Source organism: Cervus elaphus, chromosome 8, assembly GCF_910594005.1.
Source record: "Cervus elaphus chromosome 8, mCerEla1.1, whole genome shotgun sequence".
Taxonomy (NCBI): Eukaryota; Metazoa; Chordata; class Mammalia; order Artiodactyla; family Cervidae; genus Cervus; species Cervus elaphus.
The window spans coordinates 34955157-34976295 of record NC_057822.1 but is presented as its reverse complement, the minus strand read 5'-3'; the positions used below and the strand labels follow the sequence as shown (position 1 = coordinate 34976295).

Below are 21139 nucleotides of genomic sequence, written 5' to 3'. Positions count from 1 at the left end.
CACAGAGACACAATTCTTACAGACACATCTTGAGAAAATAATAAAATGACTGATGTATAAGATAAATAAATGCTCCGATTGTATATGGGGAAGAAAACTAGCTATTTTCCTTTTAACAAGAAAATAACCACTTACACAATAAGTTGACTCTTCTGAAACATATCTCATTGCAGTACCTTTTCATGAATTATATGGGTGATTTGGCAGGGAAGCTGAAACTGAAGCCAAGAAGAGTCCAGTGAACACTATCCTGAAGTATTATCGATCAATCACTGGAACTTAGGATAACTACAGCATTTCTTTTATCCAAAGATTAGTTTTTTCTAAGAAAATAAATGAATTAAGTAAAACATTTAAAAGCATATGCACTTCCTAGAAAAATAAAATAATATCAAATGATAGTGGGTTTAAATTTCAGGGGAGACAAACAAAAAGAAGAACAGAGTGGTGGAAGCTCAGATAAACTCAAGAGTCTGTCTGATTTGACCAGACCATGGTCTTCAATTCCAGGGATGCTGCTCATTAGCATCATTTTAAAAGGATATGTTGTGCATCACTTAACGCATTTTTTTTTTTTAAAGAGAGAGACAAACAAAACAAAAAATATCTGTGCTTTCCCAATGAACTGGTGCTGTTTAAAACAAGAACTAGGAGAGTGTATTAATAGAGGCATTCTTCTTAAGAAGGTGGACCTTTAGAGTCATTTTCTTAATGTTCAATATGATCTTCTTTTATGGGAATGAAGAATGTACTGGCCATTCACTAGAAGTGTGTTATTATCATCATTATGAATCCATTAGACATACTCAGCTGACTAACAGCCTTGTGACCAAATCTTTCTCTTGCTTTCAGTGTATTATTTAATAGAATACAAATTGCTCCTTACTTATTTTTGCCTATGGTAAAAATTCTAAGGAAATATAAAAGGCCTTTCCTTTGCCCTTGGATATCAACAGAAGCAGTAGTTGCAGTGAATTTTGAGTGTTAAGTTGCCGCCTGTGTGTCATTTGTTGTAACAAGTAAGGCACAGCTATATCTGATAAACCTAGTAGCAGTAATTATTGAATCTAGAATATTCTACCCTAAGTGTAAAGTAGTGGGGAAGGAGGGCAGCACAAAAGTCTTGTTGTTGTGGTTGTTTAGTTACTAAGTTGTGTCTGACTCTCTGCAGCCCCACGGACTGTAGCCCACCGCCAGGGTCCTCTGTGCATGGAATTTGCCAAGCAAGAATACTAGAGTGGGTTTCTATTCCCTTCTCCAAGGAATCTTCCCCACCCAGGGATCTAAGCCGTGTCTCCCACTGATTCTTTAGACCACTGAGCCATCAGAGAAGGCCAGCAAAAAGGTCTAATGATTAGTGTTAGGTAGGTAGAATAGGAAAAAGGAGTCTGGGAGCCCAAGTACAGCAGAAGCCCAACTCGGTGAAAGCTCTGGTGGTGGAAGTGGAATGCAAAAAAAACCCAGCGCGGGGGAAGTGACAAGAAGCCCAGTGTGCTGGAAATGGGAACAGCAAAAAAATAAACCCAGCAGAAAGCTCACGTGGCTCAGTCTCAGATTCCAGAAGACCTCCAGTTAGGGTAGGAAGTCCCCGACCCTACAGCTGGAAGGATATATGGCTAAGAAAATCTTAATTCCTTTACAATCTCTTGTTTCCTCGAACCCTCCATGAACAGACAAGCGGCAGTGGTTGCAGCTGAGGGACTCTGGCAGGGGCTACTCCCCAGTGTGTCCCAAGGGCACCACCATCTGCTGGGCCCCAGTAGCTGTTGCCCAAGCGGGTTGGGGGTTCATCTGTCCTTAATCTTCTTTATGCCAAGGATCAGACCAATGAAAACTGTGCACATGGGTCAGGTAGTTAGCAGATTTTCTGGCAGGTTATGAAGAGGATTCCTCAGCACCTTTTCCCCACTGCTTTTACCTCCTGTCCATTCTTCAGCTCTTCTCTTCCAGGACTTGAGCCCAGCCGAAACTCATGGTGCCTGGCTTCTGGACCTTGTATGTCTCATTCCAAAAATTCAGTGAGAGACACAGTGATAGTAAGAGGTGCATTTGTTCAGATTCAGAGAGAATTCAGGGTGTGGGCCATCACAGAGGAGAGTGCAGTGGCCATGGAATGTGGTGTGGGTAGTTCCCCCCCCACCCTGCCAATTGGGTGATTTCATATGCTAATGAGTGGGAGGATCATTCCAACAATTGGATTCCCCAATTGTTTTGACAATTTTCCTCATTTTGACAGTGCCTTGGAACTGTCCTGGCACCTCTGGCTGTGTCATTTAGTTTGCAGATTGAGGATCAATGGGTTTAGTTGGATTTGACTTGTCATCTTGGACCCATTTGATTTTAATTGGTTTCTGTTATGCACTTGGGTTATGTCATTCTTTCAAAAGTTGTGCCCTGCCCCCTTCCCTCCGGTTTTATGCTCTTTTCCTGAGCCCTGTCCAGGCCCACAATGTTGCCTCTACAATCTTCTGGAGGGACAACTAGAAATTAGCTGTCTCTTAGGAGGGAAATACTGTACAATATCTACTCTCTCTAGATAGTCAGGCCTTCATCTTCCATGTTTCCTACAACATGTGCAACAACAGCATCTCTCAGTGAACCCACTAAGGCAGGTGATAGGCACACAATGCCTGCTAGAAGTCCATCTCTTGGCATCCCCTCAAGGGCAGTTGGGCTTCCAGGGATAATATTTGCCACTTCGGGAGTTAGCCCTGCAGGCCATTTGGTCCAAACCCTTACCACCCTCTAAAGTTACAAACATACCAGTGGATCAAATCTCCACTCCACTTTAATGGAACAACTGGTCTCTTAATTTGTTCTTAAGCTACTTACTAACTCCTACAACCAGGACCATGCCCTTTGTAGGCAACATTGCTCCACCCCATTTATTATTAAAATACTCTTAATGCCCCTAATAGGACCAGATAACCCACTCCTTTGTCATTACTTCTGCTATTACCTAAATTAGATCTATGACAATGAAATGTTTACCATTGGATACACCCTAAACTGCTCTTATGGAAGACTAGGGGATGAAATCAATGACTTACATTCCCTCAGAGCAGCAAGAAAATAAGGCTTAGGGCCGATTCACCAGGTTCCCAGTCTCAGGGCACAGGCTGGGATTGCTTTACATCATGATATCTATTCCCATCTGTGGTGGGCCAATCAGCAATAAATTAAGATTACAACCCCTTAATCCTACCCAGCACTGGTCACACTGGAGACCTTGGGGACACCCAACTCCAGTCCAGGGGTCCCAGGAAGTCAACCTGCCTCAACCTGCCTAGAGATCTGGTCCTCAGAAGGATGTCACACCTCAACCTGCTCAAGGATCAGCCAGTCCAGGGGTCCCAGGAGGTCAATATACCTAAACCTGCCCAGGGACGCAATTCTTGGGAGGCCAACATGCCTTGACCTGCCCGGGAATTCAATCTCCAGGAGGCTGTTACACCTCAGCTTGCCTGGGGATCTGCACCCTGACCCAGGGACACCTGGCTCTCAGGTTGCAACAGTACTGGATAGGATAAGCTTAAGAAAGACTCACTCCTAAGGAAGTCTACCCATGGAAATAGAAGGAATCCTATTAGTCATGGGACTATGCCCGATCTCAGCAATAACTCAGGAGTCCAATGAGAACCCTGTTGCCTTTCTGGAAAGTTTAAAAGAGGCCTTCCAAAAGTTTACCAATGTGGACTTAGACTCTTACAAGGGACAGGTGATTTTAAAGGACAAATTCCTGTCCCAATGTGCATTAGACATCGACAAAGTTACAGCTCCAGCAGCAGGACCCTGCTGCCTCTTTAGATGAGATGGTCCAGACAGCCACCAATACCTTTTATAACAGAGAACAGGAGAGGGAGGCCAAGGCCCAGGAAAGGGAGAGAAGGAAAGAGACAAGGCATGCCCAGATGCTGGTCACCGTCCAGGGAAGCCTTATGCAAACCCTGAGTATTTGAAGGAAAAGGCACAGGGCAAATGCCTAATCTGTAGACAGGTGGGGCATTGGGTCAAAGAGTGTCCAAACCCTGACAAGTCTTCTAAAATGGCTTGCTACAAATGCCATCAATTGGAACATTGAGTCTCTGCCCTGGGGACCCACGAACCTCGAGGTCAAGCGCCAAGCATTCTCTCAGGATGCTTCAACAGGACTGAAGCGGCCCGCTCCAGTCAGCCCACCTGTCACAGATAACCATCACAGGGCTGGAGCCAAGGGTGCAACTGGATGTGGCAGGTAGATCCGAGAATTTCTTGGTTGACACAGGGGCTACCTACTTCGTCCTGACCTCCTATTCTGGAGCCTTCTCCTTCCAAACCTGTACCATTTGGGGTGCTACAGGAGAAACAATTACTAAAAGATTCACGCAAGCACTTCTTAGTTGCTGGGGTGGACAAATATTTTCCCACCAGTTTCTGATGGTCCCTGAGTGTCCTACTTCCTTACTGGGAAGAGATATACTCACTAAACTGGGGACCACCCTTTTGATGGGAAGCTTTTTCAGCCCCTAGAGCTCTACAGCTTCTGGTTACTACTTAGGAACCCATTACACCCTGTCCAATAGGGAGGGACTAAAAGCTATGGGAGGACAAAATTAGCCCCCAGGTGTGGGCCCCGGGGACTCATGAGCCCACTAAGCTGAACAGGTCATCATTTTCCTCCAAGATCCCACTGGGTTTCCAAACCGGAAACAATATGCCCTCAGAAAAGAAGCTCAGGAAGGACTACAGCCTCTAATAAATAAATTCCTTGCTTGTGGGCTAATGGTCCCCACCAACTCGCCATGTAACACCCAATCCTCCCTATAAAGAAAAAGCATGGGACCTGATGAATGGTTCAAGATCTCCGGATCATAAATGAAGCTGTAGCCCTTCTCCATCCTACAGTATCCAATCTGTATGTAATCTTGGGAGAAGTCCCAAGTGGTTTACAGTCTTGGATCTCAAAGATGGACTCTTTTGCATACCACAGGCTAAAGAATCCCAACAACTTTTTGTCTTCAAATGGGAGGCTTCAGGAGAAAAACACCAACAGATGACTTGGACAGTATTACCTCAGGGGTTCAGAGATAGCCCCCACCTATTTGGGCAGGCTCTTAGCCAGGATCTCCTAGATCTGGACCTGGGACCTCATAGGAAAATATTACAATACATAGATGACCTACTAATCTGCTCTCCAGATGAGAAAAATGCCCAACAACATGCAATTCAGGTTCTAAACTTTTTGGCAAAGAAGGGATATAAAGTCTCCTGTGCTAAGGCACAGATGGTCAAAACAAAAGTCACTTATCTGGGAGTTCAGATTATACATGGGTCCAGGAGGCTGTCCTCTTATCGAGTACAAGGAATCCTCCAGTTTTGTGAGCTTTCCTGGGGCTAACTGGGTATTATAGAATCTGGATATCCAACTATGGTCTAATTGCCCAGCCCTTATATGAAAGCTTGAAGGGGGGGATAATTCAATACCACTGATGTGGAGAACTCCTCAAAAGAAGGCAGAGGCTACACTAAAACAAACCTTAACTCAAGCACCTGCCTTGAGGTTGCCAGACCCAGAAAAAGCATTTCAACTTTATGTCCACGAAAAAGAAGGAATAGCCTTGGGAGTGTTAACACCAAGGCTGGGACCTGAGCCCAGCCTGTAGCTTACTTATCCAAGAGGCTCAACCCAACTGCCCAAGGCTGGCCTCCCTGCCTTCGAAATCTTGCAACTGTTGTAATCCTGATAGAAGATGCTTTAAAACTCTTTTCTGGGGGCAAACTATTTTTACCAGCCAGCAAGTGAAACAACTCCTAAATGGGAGAGGCCATTTGTGGATGTTTGATCAAAGAATCCTCAGATATCAAGGAGTGCTGATGGAAAATCCAGGCCTGACTATATCCCCTTGTGAGGTTCTTAATTCAGCCACCCTTCTGCCTACCCCCGAGGGCTCTCTCCCCTTTCACTCTTGCCTAGAAACCTTGGACAGCTGGACAAAATCCCAAGAGAGATTGTCAGAAGATCCTCTGACCAACCCTGAGGAAATATGGTACACTGATGGAAGCAGCTTTGTCTTGGATGGAAAAAGAAGAGCTGGATATGCAGTAGTCTACAATTTGGGGACCACAGAGGCTAAACCTTTGCCACCAGATACTTCAGCCCAATTAGCTGAGCTCATAGCCCTGACTCGAGCTTTAGAGCTGGTAAAAGGAAAAAGAGTGGCCATTTACACTGACTACAAATATGCCTTTCTGGTGCTACATGAACATGCTGCTATTTGGGAAAAAAAGAGGCCACTTGACCACCTGAGGGTCCTCATTCAAATATGGTGATCAAATCCTTAGGCTCTTGGAGGCAGTTCATCTGCCTGCTGAGGTTTCAGTCTCCCACTGTAAAGGACACCAAAAAGGGAGCACAGAAGTGGCATGAGGGAACCAAGCAGCTGATCAGGCAGCTAAGAGAGCAGCCTTACAGAAAATGACCTAACAGGAACCTTAGTTCCACAGACTAATTTGCCAGAAACTCCTTCACATCTTGAAGGTGAGACTCTTAAAACTAAGAGGGATGGCTTTCAAGATCATATGGGATGGTTCCAAAAGGAGGGACTCCTTTTGCTCCCTGGGAACCTCCAATGGAAGTTGGTTAACTCCTTACATGCCACCACTCATCCAGGAAAAAGGCCCTCCAAAGATCACTAGAAAGGTCCTTCAGAGGAACAGGCTGCCAAACGACCATAAGGCAAGTGGTCTCCTCTTGTCCCACTTGCCAATTAAACACCCGGCAAGGAGCTTGAAGACCCCAGCTGCCCAGCCCATCCAACGACATGGAACCTACACAGGAGAAACTGGCAGATGGACTTCACCCAGATGCCAGTTTCTCAAGGGTATAAATACCTATTAGTCATTATAGATACATTCACAGGATGGATTCAAGTCTTTCCCATATGGAGTGAGAAGGCTGAGGAGGTGGTAAAAAAAAAAAAAAAAAAAAAAAAACTGCTCCATGAAATCATTGCAAGATTTGGTCTACCCAGGTCATTACAAAGTGACAATGGGACATCATTTACTTCTAAGGTCACCCAAGGGGTCTTTAAAGCATTATTTATTACCTCCATCATGCCTGGAGGCCTCAGTCTTCAGGAAAAGTAGAAAAAGCAAACCAATTCTTAAAATCAGCAATAAAAAAGATAACCCAGGAGACCTCCCTAGGATGGAAGGAGGCTTTACCAATAGCTCTCCTCTGCACCCGTATTGCCCCTAAGGAACAGATTGGTCTTAGTCCTTATGAGATGCTATATGGGAGACCTTTTGTTTATGTCAATGACCTCTTCCTAGATCCAGAGACTCAGACTCTCTGGTCTTATACCATGGCCATTCGGCAATTCCAACAAGATGTATGCTTGTGGGATGTCAACCAGGACCAAAAGATTCTAAAGAGTCACCACTATATCTTCCAGGGACCCAAGTCCTAATTAGTCTGGAAAAATGGGTCCCCAAAGGCTCAACTCCAGCCCACATGGAAGGGTCCCTACCCTGTAATACTTTCTACCCCCACAGCAGTCAAGATACCAGGACACAACTTCTGGATTCACTACTCACAAGTCAAGCCATGGAAGAAAACAGAAGAGGACACTCCATACACCTGTGAGCCCCTGGGAGAGCTCAGATATCTATTCAGAACTACAAATGGGTGCCATTAGAATGAATACCCCCAAAATTAAGTTTCTGGGGATAAGATTTCTCAGCTCTAAAGAGTCAACACAGCTTGGCAGGGGCTGTACTCCAAAATAGACAGGAGATAGATCTCCTGATCCCTGAAAAAGGAGGAACTTGAGCCATCTTGAGTGAGATGTGTTGTTGCTGGGTAAATACCTCCAGCTAAGTTAAAGAAAGTTTCACAGTCCTCAAGAAAAACATTCAGACACTATAGGATTTCAAAGAATGAGCTGGAGAGTTCACGGGGTAGCTGCAGTCTCTTTGGGGGATCCTTCTCCTGGTGAGGGGAAATTGGGAGTTGGCTAATGCGCCTACTAATCCTTGTTATCATCATATTGATGCTGCTATGGTTGCTCCATGTATTATCAACTGTCTAACCAGTTCTGTCTCTGCCCAGGTCAACAAGCTACAACATGCAGCGCCAGTTCAACAAGGATATATAAAACTATAGCCAACCAGGGAAAATTTCACTCTCCCTTAGATGGACACTCCTATAAGGACTCTGAGGCTTGAGACTAGCAAGAGGGGGAGGCCCAATGCCCTCCACCATCCCAGTTCAGCAGGAAGTAGCCAGAGAAACCTTGACGTCCCTATTCCCAAAGAAGTGGGCCTCCTATCTCTTAAGGGGAGGTTAGGTAGTTATAATAGGATAAAGGAGTCCAGAATGGCAGAGGCTAAAAGACAAAGAAGGGAAAAGCCCATGAAAATAGAACAAAGGAAGGTCCAAGGACCTCAGGTGAAACAAGCAGTCCTCTTGGCTAGCCCAATTTACACAGGGCAGTCTCAGGGATGAGGAGACAAATGTATAAAAAGGGGAAGACTGGAAGAATTGAGGCCTCTCTTCTCTTCTCTTGATTTCTGGGTCAGCCCGTCCTCACTCCTCAAGGGTGTACTATCCTTCATTTTTCCTAATAAAACTGAGATGTAACACTGGTTCATTCTTCGCTTCAAATTTTTGCTGTGGTGAGACAGAATTGAGGAAATTACAAGCTCCCCTGACACATCATATTCATAAATGTATACAGCTTCTTTCATCAAACTTTATTTTCCTCCTATAAAATGATATAAAGCACAGGCACACATGCACACACTCACACATATATACAAATACATATCTTCAGAACCAGTCTTCAAAAGAGACGTGTAGCATGGACGCATTTACTCTTGTTTGAAAGTTACCCTTGGAATGTTCTTCCATAGTGCTGTACTTCAGTTGACTTTCTCCCGCCTTTCTTTGCCCAATAGCTTTCTCCTGCTATTGAAGCTTGTTTTGCTCAGCAGGTAGGGCATGCAGGAGAATGAACGTGATTCTCTTCCAGTATCCCTCAATCAAAGACTGACTGCTGGAGTCCTTCCATCACCTCCCGTGAACTTTAAGGAGAGTAACTCTGAGGTGTATGTCCTACATGAGCTGCCAGAATCTCTCTAATGGAAAGAAACTCCAGTCACTCATGATGGCAGTTGGTTTTACTGATTCCCCTTTCACATTTCCATTTCTCCTTACTGATGAGTCCCTCACCTCCAAAATAAACTACTTTCACTCAAATCCTTGTCTCAGGGTCAGCTTCTGCTTCTGGAACAACTCAAACTAAGTCATATGCCAAAAATGACTTTTAATTTAATAAGTGTGGGAATATTTGCAATTTCAGCTCAATTCTTAGGTCCAAATTTCAAACAATTTTGCTAACAAAGACCTTTTTATTGATATGTTATTTAAGCACTTACAACGTTCTATGCACATAACAGATGAGCTAAAAACTTAGGTACAAAGAGTAGCTATGTGTTTGAATTAAAGTTATACCAGTCTACTTAAAATGCTTAATTCACCATTAATTTTGCCAATTCATCTGTGTTTTAATCATTGTGAAGCTCTGCTAGTGATTTGAAAGAAGTTGAGAAAATGCTTGCTATCTATTGAAACTCTGCCAATAGCAGTCCATCAATCTGCTAATCTTCTAGCAACTATTCAGCAGGTAGGAAAAGTGCAGTCAAAATATTTCCCCTCATTTCTTTTTTTTTTCACTTTTAATAAGATCAGACTATTTAGAGTCTGTTGGTCACCAGATCCATCAACTATCTAGGAAAATGATTCCTTTCACGGCTCAATCAGAGCCTCATCTAAATTTCAGCAGAAATCTATGACTTCAAGCTGCCATCCCTACTTCTGTTTCCATGGGAATAGACTTCAGATGAGGGAAAAGAAAAAATGGATGGGGTTAGGAGCTTTCAAATAATCATTCAAAATCATGATGAGGTTTTCAGAGCTTCTTTCCTAGGTGATTATTCTGTAGCCTCTTAACCCCTTTTTGCCAGACTGTTTCCATGGAAATATGACAAAAATGGCTGTCCAAGTCTCCAGCAGAGATTATTAGCATTCTTGTGAATTTCAGCTTTGGCTGCAGTCTAGACTGAGTAAGATCTTTCTATACCAGTTTTACATATTAACCTACACTGTGTCTACACATTGTCATTTTTACTTTGAAAGTTTCCTTCACAAATTTATACTTATGATCAAGATCAAATTGATTGTGACATCACTAAAAAAGTTTTCAGTTTTAGATATTAATATATGAATCAACTGCAGAGAGTGTCAGAATTTTTAGAATGCAGAAGGAAGAATATTTAGTTACTGGATTCAATGTCTGTTAGATAGGTGTTGGTAGATATGCAACAAAGATAATTTTTAAAATATTTAGCAATCGGTAAGACATAGCGCTGAAACTAAGCAGGACCCTGTGGGGCTCCTGGGCCTGGGAGCCTTTCTGCTCAGCCTCCACAACCTTGCCTGAGTTCTAAAAGAGAGGTTCAAACAGTTGCTAATCAGAGAAGGGAGAGGATGCAGAGACAATGGAGGAACAGCCCAGAAAAAATAGTGTAGCCTTGGGGCAGGGCCCTGTTTCCTCTCAAGAGATACACATAACAATATCTTTGAGCTCCTTACAGAATTAAGTTCAGTCACTCAGTCCTGTCTGATTCTTTGCAACCCCATGGACTGCAGCACACAAAGCTTCCCTGTCCATCACCAACTCCCAGAGCTTGTTCAAACTCACGTCCATCGAGTCGGTGATGCCATCCAACCATCTCATCCTCTGTTGTCCCCTTCTCCTCCTGCCTCCAATCTTTCCCAACATCAGGGACTTTTCCAATGAGTCAGTTGACCAAAGTACTGGAGCTTCAACTTCAGCATCAGTCCTTCCAGTGAATATTCAGGACTGATTTCCTTTAGGACTGACTGGTTTGATCTCTTTGCAGTTCAAGGGACTCTCAACAGTCTTCTCCAACACCACAGTTCAAAAAAGAACTAAAACCTCCAACAAATGGAAGAGTAGCATTCTTCATTCCAGATAAAAGGAACTCAACACTTTCAAGAGAGCAACTGAGGCCATATTAAAGGAATGCAGGCCTAGCATACACCCTAATTTTATCAGCAACTCCACCCTTAAACCACTGCTATAAAACTCCTCACTAAACCCTCCAGGGTTGGGACAACCAATTTCAAGAGTGAAAGCCTGCTTTGTTCCCCTCTGCCTTGCAAAGCAATAAGCTATTCTTTTCTGCTTCACCCAAACTCTGTGTTGGAGATTTGATTTTGCACTGGTACAGGCAAGCAGGGGTTTTCTCAGGTGGTCCTAGTGGAAAAGAGCCCTCCTGCCAATACATGAGACTCAGGTTCAATCCCTGAGTCTGGAATATCTCCTGGAGAAGGCAATGGCAATGCACTCCAGTCATCTTACCTGGGAAACCCCATGGATAGAGAAGCCTGGTGGGCTATAGTCCATGGAATCATAAAAGAGTCGGACACAACTTAAGGACTGAGTGACAATAACACTTTGAGCTTTCAGCATCAGCATCAATCAATCAGAGCAACTGGTTGGTTTCACGAAAATTATCAGCCCTATTATACAAAAACCAATGAGTTATTAAAGTAGACCTACATAAGATGGTTATAGCATTATACCCAAATAAATTATCCAGCACCACAAAGTGAGCTCCGATAAAACTTACAAAAAAGCTTACAAGAGAAAAGGGTAGAAATGCACAGCAATTCATCTTTTTAAAAATCAGAGTGCCTATACTTTCATATAAAGGTCATTTGAAAATCAAAATCATTCGTATTACTAAAGACATTATGCTAAAAGTTAGAGAAAGAATACATATGGGTCTTTGATAGTACCCCTGGCAAGATACCTTGTGTTGAATGTAAAAAAAAATAACAGCACGCTACATATCAAGTCTCAGCTGTCATACCTTCTGAAATTTGCTGAACAGCTCAATCTATAATTTTTGCTAGGGGAAATGAAAGTTTTGATTGGCCTTATAAAGTACACTTATTCTTCAGAACTCTCTTAACTATTCTATGAAAAAAGTGAAAGTCGCTCAGTCATGTCTGACTCTTTGGGACCCCATGGACTGGGGCCTGCCAGGCTCCTCTGTCCATGGGGATTCCCCCGGAAAGAATACTAGAGTGGGTAAGCTGTTCCCTTCTCCAGGGAATCTTCCCAACCCAGGAATCGAACCTAGGCCTCTTGCATTACAGGCAGATTTTTTACTGTCTGAGCCACCATGGAAGCCTGAGAGTACTCGAGTGGATAGACTATCCCTTCTCCAGCAGATCTTTCTGACCCAGGAATGGAACCAGGATCTCCCACATTGCAGACAGATTCTTTACCAGCTGAGCTACCAGCGAGCTATTCGATAGTTGGAGCATTTTACCTGTGAGGTCTTGTCTTCAGAGTTTGAATTAAAAAAAAAAACTAAGTTTCAATGATCAATTATCTGAGTTACTAGGCTCCTAATTTAAATTTAATAGCAACTATCGAAACTAATCTTGATTGATGTTTTCACCTAAATAGATCATAACAACAATAAAATAAAACAGTCTGGTTAATTTTTCAAATCATTATCACTGCTCTCAAATGCAGTTTGGCATAGTGCTTAAACATATGGCCCTTGAGGGCAGGATTTGGTCTGCAGGCCAAACCTGGCCTTCAGCTTGCTCATGTAAATAGTCTTACTGGAACACAGTCATACTCATTCCTGCACTCTTTTTTTTTTTTTTAATTGTCTATGGCTGATAATCTACCAAACGGAGAGAGCTGAGCAGTTGCCACAAAGATCACATTGCAGGAAAAAGCTGTAATATTTATTCTCTGGTCTTTTAAGCAAAAGTTTTTTGACCCTTGCTCAAGCCTTTACTTATAAGATTATGCCATTACAAGAGAAGACACTCTGAAGTTGGAGTCTTTTTTTTTTTATTTTAAATTTTAAAAGTAGTCAATAATGGATAAAAACATGATTGCCTAGTATCTGTACTTACATCCATAAATTCCACATTGGCTTTGGGACCAGTTGTTTCATTAAGAATCTTAATAGCCACAGGAATCTTCACTGTCTCTCCTTCAGGGACCCAAATACCCTTTGTGGGGAAAAAATGTCACATTAAATCTATATTAACACAGATACAACATTTAGATCAGACACAAAATTTGATTTAACCAGTCATATGCTTTCATTACCAGAAAATGAATCATATATGTATTCTGCTTTCAAGGTGTTTACACTACTATAAAATTCATTTGTATACATAAAAAAGGCTTTAAATAGTGAAAAAAAAGAAAGAAAAAATCATTTAAATATATATAATAATAATATTTGACTTGGATGATATCATTAATTTCTTATGACTTTGAGAAGGCTGCTCTGATTTTGAACTTCAATTTGTCTCATTTGTAATTTAGAAGACTGGGCTATGTAATGTTAATGGTTTTTCTCAGCTTTAATATTATCTAATTATTCTGCAACTCAAAATACAATAAGATAAAAAAGCACATTCTCATGTATCAAAATTCAGATTGGTTTAAGAATTAATGTTCTAAGGTGACTTTTTAAGAATTAGTTTTAAAAGGCAAGTACTAAGGAGTATTGAACACATATTAATTTGTCTATATTATTTAAGACTATGTATGTACCGAGGATTTTTATTATTTCTAAAATAATATAAAATATTTACATTAGTCATTGCAAGTTTTCTCTTCCTATAGGAATATAATTATAATATGAACAAGATCTATGTATTGTGGGAAACTATAAAATAGGTAGAGTTTGATTAAGGTTTAATGTTACGTTAAATAATAGCATTTCTGGGTAAACAATTCAACCATTTAACTGAGGACAATGGTCCCAATAATATAAGAATGCATGAAATATACAAGAACAATTTTTAAGTGTACCCTCCCAAAGGCACACAGAAGCAGATATGAGTCCACATGTAAAAAATATCTCAAATTCTAATTTATTAACCTTGACATCAAAAATACCTTCTAAGGACAATTTTAACATAAAAATAAAAGGAAGAGAACAGCTCCACTTCCTGATTTTCTTAATACTATTCATTTGTTTGTAATTATAAAGATTTTTGGAAGTTTTTCAATGGTACTTCTATGCTAAAATATATGTTACCCAAAGTGGTAACATATAAGAGAAGATATAAACATAGGAATTATTAAAAAGTCAAAATAATAAAGAAAAAAAAAGTCTTAAACCTTTAGAAGTGAATTTAATAGTAAATAGGGAAATTCATCTGTCAAATGCAAAATAATAAGCCAAGCTTCCTATGGTACAAATTTTAAAAAAAATTTATTAATGGAGAAATGCAGGGGGAAAAGCCCAAGGCCTGTTTTCTTATTGAAGGTACTAAAGTGGAGAACAGGTTTACCATTACTCAATTAAGTAAACTGAGTACCTTATAAAGATACATAAAGTACCTTATAAAGATACATAATCAATATGAAAATATCTCTAAAGTACACTTTCAAAATAAAAAAATAAGTTCACTGTAAATTAATTTTCACTGCTTTCAAAATAAGTATAGTCATTATTTTCTAGGCCCCACGGGATCAAAATTCAACTATGTTGATACCTATGATATTGGTTCAAATATTTTATGTTTAAGCACAGCATTACTCCAAGCAGGTGGAAAAATTAACTGGTAATTGGCTAGGCAAATTTGCATTTCTGTGGTCAAGAATAATTCTTTATAGTTTAAGATAGCATGACTTCATAAAAACTAATAATTTTAATTAAAACTTATGGTCAACCATATACACTGTAGGCATAAAATTTAAACATACTTATGGAACTTTCAAAATGTTTTTAATAGAAGTAATTTCAATAAGTGTACACCACTCTTGGACAAATGTTGCTAATAAAAAATTATTAATAAGGTCTTATTATTAAATGTCTAAATGATTAATATTTTTCCCTGCTGAGGTGACTAGACAACATTTGGTCTTGAGCTATACAGCATTCATGATTTACAATAAAATTCAATTTCCAGATCATATCATCTTTAAAAACATAAGGGTGATTATATGCCAGGTACATTTCAAGATTGAGTTACTTTTAAAATGGAAGCCCATGTTTTTCTAACGTGATATAATTAGAAAATAGATAAGATAGTTTGTATCTCTGAAAATACAAAGATTTTGAAGACCAGAAAGTACCAAGTCAGCTAATAATTTTGAATTTAACTGAACAAAATATGCAGAACAAAAGATTTAGAAACATCTGCATTTGAGCATAGAATTAAAGTTTTATTTTAAAGAGATGAGATTATTTTTGATAAACTCAGGAGAGAAAATTAAGGTTTATATTCTAATTATTAATAACTTCCATTAAATAATTTTGCTTTAAATATAAACAACAACATTTTGAGATGCAAAAGTCTTAAGATCTATCCTATTTTAGCTGATCTATTCATAAAAATGTAAGCTTGCATATTGCTTTAAGAAATTTGTCAAAGCAAATTTTGGTAATTGAAGTAATGGACATTACAAAAAGGATTTAGTATTATCCCAACAGAGCTTCTTATTCTTGATATTTACAATTAAAAATAAATTTCACCACAATTAACCTTGGGCTTGGCCTTTGAATTGGTTTTGTAATTAAGTTAAATAAGTAAACATGCAAATGCCTTCATTTGAACTCTCCCTTTCCAGAAATATCTCTCTTATTTAAAACCCATGATGTTACCTTCTCCTTCTGTCTAACCTGAACTTTACAAAGTCACTTTTTTAGTTTGCATATAATGGTGAAGACATTAAAACTGGAAATTATCTGTTATACCATAAATGTTATAGTAGGCAAAAAAGTGCTTTAGAAACTAGTTTTGCTAACCTATCAGTGTATTTATGTGTGTTCTGAAGAGATGGGCTAGTAGGGTCCTATGGATAGGCCTTTGGATTGTTGATTTAAAAAAAATGCACAACGTGAGAGGTGCAACTAAGTTTTATTTGGGGCAAAATGAGGACTGAGGTCCAGGATACAGCACCTCAAATAGCTCTAACAAACGGCTCCAAAGAGGGGGAAAGGTCAGTATTTATGTGATTTTAGTGGAGAGAGAGTACATGTAATTGAGCACATATCTTTCCAGAAGATTTCTGCTAGTCTCATGAAGCCTTTTGCTAGTCATGAGTAACAGTCATCACTCTGAAGCATTTTAGTACTTTTCTACATATGAGGAGATGTAAGAATTGGGTTCATAAAATTGGCTCCTGAAAATACCCACCCGAAGACCTGTTCTGCCAGTTTTTCCCCGAGCACAGAGTGCCTCATTTCTGTTCTCCACCCTAAACTCCTTTCAGGGGATGCTGAAAATCAGCAGCACATGATTTAACGCTTGTAGAGGTAAATATCAAGTATCCATGGCAAGTGCCAATTTGTAGTTGACAGGATCAAAGAGTAGAAGAAGAGCAGAGCAAAGAAAGAAGATATCTGTCTAGGACATCTCCCTGTGGAGGGGCAAAGGTAAATGGGTTGGATCTGGGTATTCTGAAATAAGGACAAATTTGCCAAAGGCAGATGATACCAAAAGGAGCTCAGAAGACACTGAGAGAAAGAACTAGATTTTGGCTTTGCATCAGTGTTTCCTGCTTCTTCACGACTGTCTCAAACCCAGCTTGGTCAATAAAAATTAATGAATTCGTTTGTGTAGCAACTTCTCAATACTATAAAGATTCTTCTCGCAGAATATTAAAAAGGAAATTAGGTTGGCTAGAATAATAACTCTGGCTATTATTTAAAACAAGTATGAAGCAAAACTGAAACTAACTGATGGTATGTGTTATTTTTTTACTTACTTTATAAACAGTTCCAAAAGCACCTGAGCCAAGTACTTTCACTCTTTTGAGCTCAGTTTCTTTCAAAATACGAAGTTGAGCTTGATTGGGTGCTGTGCCACTGGGAGTTAAGGGTTCTACCAGCTACAAAACAAAAGAAAAACAAAAAACACAGGTTATACAACTTTCAATCCAATAATCAGCGTTCCTGTCTCTTTCTGTCTGGTTTGCATTCTCAAACATAAAAAACACACACAAACCCGTTTTACATCGACAAACAATATGGATATAAAATGTATCACTCAGCATTCCTCTAACCCTACTCTTTCTCTTTTCATGTTCTTCACCTGGGTGAACACAAGTAGCAAGTATGTACCTTGAGGTTACTAGTCTAAGGGATGTTTTTTTCCCCATTTTTTATAGAACTCTAGAGATCAATAAGGGGCTTTTAATTCTACTTCATTTCCTTCTTTTTGGACAACTTCAGCTAAGGTTCAGAGATTTTACTTATGCAACTGTACTCTATCAAAGTTTTTTTTTTCATTTCAGGAAATTTAATACAAAAATTAAATTTTTTTTTTTAATTAAAAAAGCTACCTTTTTTTAGCATTTACTATTTTTACCAAGGAAGTCAGGGCAGATACATAAAAAAGAAAAAACAAGCTAACACAATGTCAATACACAAACACAGTGTTTCTAAATTTTTCATGTACATGTAAATTACTGGAGGGTTTTGTTAAAATGCAGATTTTGGTTCAGTAGGTCTGGATTGGGGTCTGAAATCTTCATTTTTATAGAACTCCAGAAGATATCTCTTTATGATATTGGTCCTTGAACACATTTTAAGCAACAAGGCCCTAGAATACCTACCAGGTTAAAAATTCTAAAATTCTATGAATTGATTCTAGATCATAAATGAATGCTACGGAATGAAGAGGAATAAAATAACAAAGGGGGAATGAGGTTTGCCTTTTTAGTTTCCTAAAAGGAGGTACCCTTTGAAACTAGTCTTGAGATAATAAACATGGATGGACACAGGGGACGACCCTGTCACCAAGAAGAACAGTTTAGACACAGCCTCAGGAAGAAGGGGGAAGGCAAGGAAGAGGCTAATACACAGAGGGACAGGTCTGAAAGGTGAGATCAGGGTGCGCGATGCCAGGTCCTGAAGTGGGCTGGTTATGGCCAAAAGGGGTAAAATTAGGCCGATAATTTCAGATGTCATAGTTCAGATGCCATTGCCAGAGAGAATGGATAAGCAGGAGAAATGTATATAAATGTGTGCCAATTTCTTACGTGAAGAACAACAATAACAAAAATGTAGACAAAAGAGAGACTCCAGATACCAAATAGTCTATACTGAATGTTAAAATTTTAGAAATTTATCTATGCTTGAGGGAAAAAGCAAGTGAGACAATTAAGAGCTTCTTCTTTTTTCTTTTTTTTTTAAGTTAATAAAGAACTAAACTTTAAATACAGACAAATAGCTTGTTCTTTCCCAGCATAAGGAAATAATTAAGGGCTACTCCTACTCACATTGTCTTGAAAACCACCACACTATTTCAAAATGTCTGTTTACCAGGCTAACTGCACTGTGGTCCTCCAACTTGGTTATTATTATAATGCTCCTGTGAACATCACAGTCTACTTAATTAGCTGAACAGGATCATGAATATAAGTAACAGTTAGGAATAGTTAGCAAGAATTTGGGAAAAATGACAAAAAATATCAATAAAATTAGGATTTTTTTTTAACAGTTTGACAATATACTTCTATTTCATTTTCAAATTTAACTTGTAATAATGCATATAACTGCATTCAAGTCACATAAATCTCAGAAAGAAACACACAAGTCTTTATTAAGCCTGAAAACAAAATCTCCTGCGGAGGATCCTCTTCATTTGAATCCTGCTATGCAGAATTTGTTTGGTAGATTTTTATATATATACTATGTGTACAATAAGAAACTTTTATAATTATTTTTTAAATCACATGCAAAAGTCATACAAAAATCATACGTAAATTTTGGAACTGGATTTTTTTGCACTTTGGGTTAGATACACTTAACATATGTGTGTGTGTGTGTGTGTGTGTGTGTATGTGTGTGTGTGAACTCTATATATAGACATGGGCCGCCCAGGTTGCCCTAGTGGTAAAGAACCTGTCTGCTATTACAGAAGATGTAACAGATGTGGGTTTGATTCCTTGGTTTGGGAAGATCCCCTGGAGGAGGGCATGGCAACCCATTCCAGTGTTCTTGCCTAGAGAATCCCATGGACAGAGAAGCCTGGCAAGCTACAATCGATAGGGTCGCAGAGTCTGACACAACTGAAGTGACTTATCACACAGCATATATAGACCTATACCATGCAATAATTTCATATTTTGAAAATTTCACAATTCTACCTGAGACATTTAGTCCTCTGCTATTTTCTTAAGCATCATTCAATTTTTTTTTTACAAACAGATTTTTCCCCGGAATTTGAGCATTATATCATTAAAAGAAGCATAGTTTTATTTTGTGATGCAGTATGACAGAAAGAGTTTAAATCTGTGGGTTTTTATACCATTGCTGCCACTCATAAGCTTAGAATACAATTTACCCGTCCTGGCCCTTCATTTCACATCTGTAAAGTTGGTGTAGCAATAATTACCTTAGAAGATTGTTAAAGGATAAAATGGTATATAGCACAGATGAAAAATTTTGGAACGTTATCTGCCATAATATAGGCAACAAATCTGTCACCTCAAGGGATAGGATTGTCTTTCATTAATATATTTTTAAATTACAGCATCTATAAAAGCATTAAGCTTATCTGCATCTCAATAAATGTATGTTAAAAAATATTTCTTACTTTTATGTATGCAACAGAAAAATAGACACTGTGGAGGGAAATGATTTGGGGAAAGTGTATCAATTTTAAAAACCTTCCAACTGTACATCAGGTTTTAACTACTTTCATCTCTGAGGCAAGATTTCTTGCTTCAGTAATTGAGAATTTAAGTTGATCCTCTTAAGAATTCCTCTTCTGTTTAGATGGTAGAAAATCATAGTTATTTACTTTTACTGAGAGAAATATGGGAATTCAACAATAACCTAATTTAGCCCTAAGTGATAACTTTCTATTAAAAAAAATAGAATATACTTACAAAACCAATTAGTGTGCATTTAGTAATGAAATGCCATTTTGATGGGCATTCTTAGAAAGCACTGTATTAACAAAACAAGACAAACAACTCTTTTCATAACAATGAGCCTTTCCTACACAAGGTTAAGAGACAGAATTTGTCTTCTATTTATTTAAGCACCTAAATATCCACTGCTATACCAAACTTTCCATTCTTCTTCAACTCTAGTTTATTTATTTCACTTTTCAAGATTCTCTCAGTGACTACTCCAAACTGGCCATATGAGAGAATTCTACCTGCCAAACTTTTATTCATGTTCACATGTACAAAGCTGAAAGTGAGCAAGTTGGGTCTTCTGCATCATCCAGCTTAAGTAGAAATTGTTACTATGTCCACTCTGTGTCTATAACTGACTACTTAATGCTTGAACGAGTCTATTGATAAGACAGCCCATTCTAATCTCAGATAACTTTCATCATTAGAAAACATTTCCTTACATGTAGCTGTATAGTAGCTTTCTGAAACTGTCACATATTTCTTCTATCTATATTCAACTTCTAGGGGGAAAGAGCTAAAATTTAATTCATTATCAGTGTGAGAAACTTATGAATGAACGAATATTGCTATTCCTGTCAGTGTTAAGAGGAAGTCAGACTGTCACACTGACAGAAAGCAATCGCAGAGAAGGCTGTCTCAGTACAGATTTGCTCTTAATTGTTCAGACAGGCATGGGTATGTGTATCGGGAGAAAAAGGTAGGATTTGAGTTGAGAAAGCGATGGTAACACACATTCTTCTGCAATTGCTTTCCCTCTGATAGCCTGTATGCTGAAAATGGTCATTTTGCATGCCAGAAAACTCAGCATGGCAATGTAAAAGAAATTATAATATTTTATGGGTAATTTACATATTCACAATAACTAACATGCACAATATTAAATGCATAGTGTGGGAAGGTGTAAGCTTTATCCTGAAGCTCATCTTTTCACTGCTGCTATAATGAGATAGGTGGCTACCCACTGAATGACCCTTAATTAAAGCATAAATTGCTTGCCAATCTGGCTCTATTTTAGCCAAAACAATCCTATCTCTTGCTAACATTTTTCCAGTTCTGTTACGAAGATATCTTCTTACTCAGATATTTTCTGGATCTCCTACTTTGATATCCTAGAATTTATTAATGGACCCCTGGCCTCCAAAGAA

At 39.1% G+C, this 21139-nt stretch overlaps 1 protein-coding gene across 4 annotated transcripts in view; it reads right to left on the bottom strand.

The window, feature by feature from the left end:
- The window catches only part of ERBB4 (erb-b2 receptor tyrosine kinase 4), a 1218836-nt gene that overhangs the window by 213925 nt on the left and 983772 nt on the right, over positions 1–21139 (bottom strand). For all 4 annotated transcript variants that reach the window (XM_043910154.1, XM_043910156.1, XM_043910155.1 and 1 more), the window contains exons 18-19: positions 16830–16952; positions 13010–13108 (exon numbers count right to left, since the gene is read on the bottom strand). In XM_043910154.1, coding sequence (XP_043766089.1) covers positions 13010–13108; positions 16830–16952 — 222 coding nt within the window. The remainder of the gene's footprint in view (positions 1–13009; positions 13109–16829; positions 16953–21139) is intronic.